At 40.3% G+C, this 7,500-nt stretch overlaps 1 protein-coding gene and 1 long non-coding RNA gene across 2 annotated transcripts in view; one reads left to right on the forward strand and one right to left on the reverse strand.

Annotated features, from left to right (window-relative positions):
- The window catches only part of LOC137985280 (chondroitin sulfate synthase 3-like), a 7,016-nt gene extending 72 nt beyond the window's left edge, over window positions 1-6,944 (forward strand). The window contains exons 1-3 of the mRNA XM_068832851.1: window positions 1-1,022; window positions 3,337-3,853; window positions 4,220-6,944. The exon at window positions 1-1,022 is cut by the window's left edge and continues 72 nt beyond it. Of these exons, the coding sequence (XP_068688952.1) occupies window positions 1-1,022; window positions 3,337-3,853; window positions 4,220-4,504 (1,824 nt within the window). The 3' untranslated portion in view covers window positions 4,505-6,944. The remainder of the gene's footprint in view (window positions 1,023-3,336; window positions 3,854-4,219) is intronic.
- The window catches only part of LOC137985282 (uncharacterized), a 35,060-nt gene that overhangs the window by 25,249 nt on the left and 2,311 nt on the right, over window positions 1-7,500 (reverse strand). Inside the window, exons 2-5 of the long non-coding RNA XR_011119273.1 lie at window positions 2,573-2,680; window positions 2,353-2,466; window positions 880-954; window positions 105-175 (exon numbers count right to left, since the gene is read on the reverse strand). This is a non-coding gene — a long non-coding RNA (uncharacterized lncRNA). The remainder of the gene's footprint in view (window positions 1-104; window positions 176-879; window positions 955-2,352; window positions 2,467-2,572; window positions 2,681-7,500) is intronic.

Here is a 7,500-nt window from a genome sequence, read left to right on the forward strand (position 1 = left end):
TGGAAATGGAAGTTCTGGCTGTTAATTGCACTTCATCTGCTTTTGACATGGCAAATCCTTGTGTTTAGCAATTATAGTCTGGCAATTAAATTAAGGATAATAACCTTATGGCAAATTCAGTCCTCTGAGTCCGAAACTCCAGATTCCACGAGCTCGAGAAGTATCACAGCTCTGCCTGAGGAAATTGGAAAGTTAAACTTACACCTCTGGTTTGAAATTTGTACGAAAGATTTAAACGCATTGTGTAACTTCCCTCTGTTCCCAAAAGCGCCAGATATAAGGACATTCGCGATGGCGGCTTCCTCTCTAGATGCCAGTGACAGATTCGGTACGAACGCCGATGCCTTTCGCTTATTTGGATTTGTTACGCCAAAGGAATCTGGATTTTATTCTTTTATGGTTATCTATTGCGAAGCTGAGATCTGGATTGGCCAAAATGAAGCATGGTCGAATGCCACAATGGTATTTAAAAACGAAAGGTTATCGACGGAGAAGACAAATTCCACAGTTTGTATTGAAATTAACTTAAAAGCGATAACAAAATATTACTTTGAAGTGGTAGGGAGCTGTCACGATAAACAAAACGAGCTTAAGCTCTACTGGAAAACGCCTAAAGACGCTGCTTTCAGGACAATTGACCGAAGAATTCTGTCTTATTACCACAACGACAGTGGCTTAGAACATTCAAAGATTTACGATGAAACTTTACCGGGTTCACCCGCCTGCGCTTCAAAAAGGCATCAAAAACCTTATTTTCACGACCAGAGTGAGATAACCTACTTAGCTCACGACGAAGTAAAAGATATATTGCCGTATTATAATTACAAACCTAGTTATACAATGGACAAAAAAATAGGGAGATATGAAGCGGTTACTTACCACGTAGTTCACACATATCTTTTTCCGTTCCCCGAGCATCCAAAGCTTCAAGACGACAAACACTGGATTTTTCCCCTAGAGAAAGAAGAAGCGCTTGAAATTACTGATCTTTTTATGGAATATCTTGAGAAGGCGAAACCAAGGTAAGTGATGATGAATAACTATTGAGAACACTTTACGACATAGAATGAAAAAAACCGAAATCGTCACTTCGACATAAATTTTAAATGCGCACTTTTTTAAATATTGCGCGTTTTTTTTTTTTTGCAATAGAGCGTTATCACAAGACGTCAAGGCGGCCATGTTGATGTTCCAAAACAAAGAAATGGCGGCCACGATGGTGTACCAAACTAATCCTCTGGAAATTAAACTCTATTTTTATGCAAATCCTTTCTCTTGTTTCAGTAATCCAATATGGCTGCTGGTCACGTGAGTGAAAACGCTCCATATCAACCGTCTGTTAAAATTTTGAGTAGATGATACACAATATAATCTTTGCGCAATTTCGGTGTAAGAATTGGGCATTTTGCACAGAAGGTATGTGCTTAGCAGCGCTTTCGTTGGCCAGTCAGTAATTGTCGGATTTCGATGGTTCAGCTCTCGATGAGTTTGAAAACGTTGAAGCTTGAAATTGAAAAGATCGCCAACTTTATAGTGCCCCTGTAACCAAAAAAAATCTATCTTATTTTCCTTTGGATTTCAAACCTATGTTAACTAAACACTAAGCGACCAAACTTTTAAGCCTACATTTGAAAAAGACACCTGTTTATTTTAACTGGAATTTTCCTATTTAACCCTTTCACAACCATAAATGCCATTGACACCCATAGATTTTAGTCGTCAATTGGGAAAGGGTTAAGAATGCAATGCGTGTTTACACCGTAGATTTACATGTAATATGCAGCACACGAGATTTGGGGTTTCAGACTTTTAAACTCGCGTTTTGCATACATGTATACTATAATAAGCTGCATTCACACGCTGAAATTTCGTGTTGTGTCGTACATCACCGAACGGGATTCAGGATTGGCAAGAAGAACAAAAGAACGAACAAAGATAACAATGGATTTAGCACAGAAAACAATAGGAAGTACGACACTATAGAGGTTTTGCACGGCAGTCATGTTGCATGGCAGGAACAATGAAAATGTTTTGCGTTAGAAAGAACATTTATTCCCTTAGGAAAAAGAATCTATTATTCCTGCCATGTAACATGGCTGCCGTGCAAAACCTCTAAACAGCCAATTAATGGGGCCCACAGTTATCATGACAATTTTCTTTCTACCTATGACAACTTTGTTTCCATCCATGACAACTTTATTTCTACTCGTGACAACTTTCTCTCTACCCGTGACAAAGACAGTTGTCATGGGTGGAAAGAAAGTCGTTATGATACAAAAGAAAGTTGTCATGATACCTATAGGCCACCGTACGCCAATGAAATATAGTGTTCAGCAAGAGGTACGACCCTACCCGAGCCGTTGACGTCACTTTTCCGTGGATCCAACCCTCCGAGGTCCAATCGGTCAGTTTTGACCGAGTAATGGCGGACCGTGAAATCCAAAACTTACACTCAAAGTAAAAGGCCTTTGGATAAAAATCAAAGCTCAAAATTTTGTCATGCAGTCAGCTGTTAGAAAACACACTTTCAGAATCTGAAGAAAAAAAGGAAGGCAACTAATTTCTAGCTTACCTCACATCTCGCTGATAAAATCACACTTGTCCGGCATCAGTCACGCTCAAACTCACGATAAATTTACTTCTCCTTGACTAAGTGTCAAGGTCCAGCGAGTATCCATTGCTGAGAAACAGCGAAAAATATTCAAATTTTCAAAATCCTTCGAGGCTCGCTTACAACGAATTTTGACACGGCTTCAACCGTTCACTTATTTGCTCTCACCGTATCGAGGCTCAAGACAACGGTTGACCAGCCAGTCAAATAGATGGTTTTCAATCACGTGCTGAGACGGCCATGTTGGTGCACAAAATAGTAGCAAATTATGGCTCACATTTTGCATTATAATGGAATCAAATTCCCAAAAGACTTTTTCTCTACTATTCTGATTCTGTGCATCAACATGGCTGCTGTGACATCGGGTAAAAACCATCTATTACATTGACTAGGAAGCACGAACATAATTATATCTCCAATACTTGTAGATATAAGAGCCAGAGCCTTTCGGGCGCTCACCCGCTGACCAAAAAGCCCGAGGACTCTGGGTACGAGATTGACGTCATAACCAAAACCAACATTTCTGGCATTACCATATTTTCTCACCATGGCGCCTTCCGCGCGCGGAACTCCGCTATATAGTTACATTTCGAAGGTCATCATCATGTAGGAAAACAACAAGGGAAACTTAAGAATAAAATCATATTTTAACTTAAATTACTTAGAAATTATTCAACTTATTTTCTTTAACAAAGAAGCCTGATTCATGCTTTTCTCTTTTTCAGGAAATTTAACCTGGAAGAAATTCTAAGTGTTGAACGCAAGATAGACAAGAAATACGGAAAACGGTACCTCCTAGATGTGAAGTTGCGCGACCTCACAGCTAACAAGTCAGTGGTCTTCTCTGAATATGTTTTCATGCCAACGAACTCAAATCAACTCTATTACCTGGCGAATTTTCAGTGGGAAGCAAGAACGCCCATTTACCTCGTAGTTACGGCGAAAAATTTAGGTCGCTGGCTTCACCATTTTATAATGAATGTGGAAACAATCTTGGAAGAGACTCAAGACCCTAATCTTCAAGTTATAATATGTGATTATAATAGCAAGGACATCAACTTGGAAGAGGTTTTAAGACGAAGTTCGTTGAGAAATTACACGGTGCTAAAGAAAAGCGGTGATTACTCAAGGGCAACGGCCTTTTCAGAAGCGATTAACTTGGTGAGAGACCCACACAGCATTGTATTCCTGATGGATCTTCATTTGGATATCGCAAGTTCACTGATTAATAGCATCAGAAAGGTAAGATATATAAATATAGACAGAATAAGAAGGCCTACACAAACAATGGACTCACAGCAGAAGGATCCAAAGGCTGCCGTTCCACCACGTAAATTTATAGATAAATACTGAGAGAAAAGAGTGGGGTGAACTTCTTACTGGTCCAACTTGATTTAATGTTCGGCTGTTCAGCCTTCCTCAGACGAACGTTGAAAACTAAAAACTATTTACAATGGTTGTGCGTATCAGAAGTACTGGCTTATATAACCAGCTTAATTAAGAAGTACAAAAAGGTTAAAATTAAAAGCAAAATGACAATAGTATGAGTGACAAAAGTTATGTAAAGTTATGTACATTCATTGCTTGTTTATGCATTTACTTTTTCAGCACTGTATTGAGGGACGCATGTTCTACACTCCAATCATCGTCGAGTTAGATTGTGGCGCCAGCCCGGCCAATTTGGCGGGAATATGGCAGGTATATGGCTATGGCTTAATTGGGATGTACAAATCTGATTGGGACAGAGCAGGGGGCTTCCCCACCAATAAAAAAGAATGGGGAGGAGAAGACTGGGAACTAGTGGACGCGTTGTTTGGAAAGGGACTGGAATTCGAACGCATGCGCACAAGACATGTGTATCACTATCATCACACAAAGAAGGGAATGTGGTGAATTCGCAAGAAGATATCTTTCTTTTCCTTGGTCAGTTTGTGCTTCTCTGTTAACTAATGTTCATTTACATAAAGGCCGGTTTACACGGTACGATTTGTCGGCCTGATAAATTATAATGTGTAAATTGTGTAAAATGTATAGTTTTTCCTCAAAAGATCATCCCGTTGTCCTTTTAGTATACGCCATTTTGAACGCTTTAATTTTTTAAGTATTTATGAGCATTACCGACTCGCATACCCTTTGATCAACATGGCGCTTTCTCTCGGAGTGTCGGCCAGAAGATTTGCGCTCTGACGCAGTCGGGGCCGATAAATCGGGCGAACAAATCGTACCGTACAAACCGGCCTTAAGACAGGAGCTCATCAAGGGGAACTTTAATCTCCCATATTTGGCCTAGGAGTCAACCCTTTCCTACGATGGCCCAGGAGGGTCACAGTCCAGTTTTCATTTTTCACTGTCCAGTTTTAACTTTTCACAGTCCAGTTTTAACTTTTCACAGTCCAGTTTTAATTTTATTCACAGTCCAGTTTTAATTTTGTTACTCGTCACCAGTTCTCTCACAGGTCACAGGTCACAGGATTATTTTACCAATACAGAAAGTATTCTAAACATTCATAAAAGCTAACCTTAGGAATTAGGCCTAAACAAAAGCTTTAAGGCCGAAGGTTAGCTTTTATGAACGTTTAGGATACTTTCTGTAATGGTAAAACAATGACCTGTGACCTGTGAGAGTACTGGTGACGACTCACAAAATTAAAACTGGACTGTGATCCTCCTGGCCTGGGCCATCGTACTTTCCCGAGAACACCTCTCTTGGAAGATTCAGCAAACCCACTATTGTAAAAGCTCATCTTCCTTGCGAGATTCAGCACGCCCACTCTTGTAAAAGTCAGTCAAAACAAAGCTATCTCAGCGACAAGGGAAATATGATAACTTTCGCAGGAAACACTGTTCCCTATAGAAATAAATTTACTCGGGAAAGGGTTGACTCAAGGAATTAGTGGAGATAAAGGCTCCTCTAGATGAGCTTCTGCACCAGAGCAATGAATAAAAAGCCTTGTAGTTTCATTTTTCACTCCCTCCACACCCCTTTTTTTCCGCTGCCCTACTCTTTTTTCTACTCTCTTGTGTAGAAACAAAGACGGCAATCGTCCAACGATTAAAACGCACTCATTGGTGTAAAATCTGAGAATGCAATAGACCACACTTTGTCCTTCTTAGACAGAATTACGGCGCTTTCCTTTTGACAGAACTGACCGATCAGGCCGGGTATTTGGAAGGACTAACTCTACAACGCCAAGGGCGTAGCCAGGGGGGGGGGGGTCCTGGGGTGCCCGTGACCCCCCCTTTGTAAGCCGTTTTTTACTCAAACAACCTACAATATTCAGGTTGCGAAAACGCGAGTACACTCTGACTGACAGAGTGTGACCCGCCCTTTGAAAAATCCTGGATAGTAGTTTTGTGGATAGTACTTTCAACCAGACTGCGAAATCTTCTTGAGCTCAGCCAAATTGTCATCCTGGCGAAATTTTCCGCACGTGTTCATTGATTTTCCTTATATGGTCACGATGTCTTTATACGTCACGGCACGCAAACATTTTTAACGTATGTTTATAGACAAGGATGGCCTACCGAATCATATACTTTCTGCAATGCGTTTTATTCAAAAGCCAGAGTAAGGCCCTATTGTAACTTTAATGTACAAAGTTAGAAATGGCTTGGCGCCTGATCACATAGTTGAACTTTTTAATACTACAAACAAAGGTTAAGAAATGCTGAATTTGAAGATACGGAAACATTCGAACAGATATCAGGGTCCATATCGTTGGTCCAGACTGTCCTTTAAGCGATCGACAGCGACAGTCACTGGACAATTTTAGAAAAAAACATTAGAAAGAAAAACCTGACAGGCACGTGCATGCAATTTATGCACCACCTAGCCAGCTTCGCAATAGAATTTTATTTTATCTCTCTTTGTCCAGTGACTGCCGCTCAGTTGGGTTGTTTAGCTGATACCAAGTAATTAAAGCTTTGTCAATATTTTAGATTAGTCGAGACTAAGTAATTATAAATTTGTAAATTTTTTAGAGTGTTGGCTTTTTTAAAAAATTAATTGTATTCATTTATTTATGTATGTATGTATTTATTTTTTACTTTGTATTTGAAATGTTGTTTTAGTGTCCACAATTAGCTTATATTTAGCTAAATACTTCATTCATTCATTTAGCCGGTTAGTGGAAACCACGGATGAGCTCTTAGAGGCGAACTTAGCTTCACTCAAGTAGTCTCAATTCTGCGCTTTGCAATTTTGAAGTTTTGACAGTTGTTGCTGTAAACCTAATTTATTGTTATATGTTTACAGAGAGAGAGCATGTAATTGATTGTGTCCCATACGTCCCACGAAATTTCTTCAGTGTGAATTATTCAATAAACAGTAAGGAATTAAAGATGTATTGAGTTGTATCAAGTTCAAGTTTTTCGACCCGTCTTGCAAGTCCACCAAGATCTTTTGTGTCAAGATCAAAGGACCCTTGGGTCTCCCTCTCTCATGTTTGCCATCGATTGGATTTGAAACGAGGGTTGGTCCAGCAGACGTATTTCCGGCGGTCATTCTCTACGTCTGCGTTCGCAGCCCGGGGGTGTGAGGGGGACTCCCACATGGAACAGACGGGGATACTCGTCGGAAATTTTGACTTTAACCCTTATAAAGGAGACCATCTGGGCGTGGCTCAGTCTTTTTGTGACCCCTAAAGGAGACTAATCTGGGCGTGGCTTAAGGAAATTTTGACCCCTAAAAACAACTTAAAAAGAAAATTTGACTTCTGTTTCTCTTCGCGTGATTCTGTGGTTCTTCCCCCCGAAAATATTGACATGTTGACCCGTGGAAATTTGCTGTACCGCTATGCCGTTCGCCTTGCTTCAGTCAACATCGTGGAGGATGCTACGATAGCTAAGTTACGAGCTGTCGTCGATTTGCTCAGCGAAGTCGACGAGTC

This window comes from Montipora foliosa, chromosome 14 (assembly GCF_036669935.1).
Source record: "Montipora foliosa isolate CH-2021 chromosome 14, ASM3666993v2, whole genome shotgun sequence".
Classification (NCBI taxonomy): domain Eukaryota; kingdom Metazoa; phylum Cnidaria; class Anthozoa; order Scleractinia; family Acroporidae; genus Montipora; species Montipora foliosa.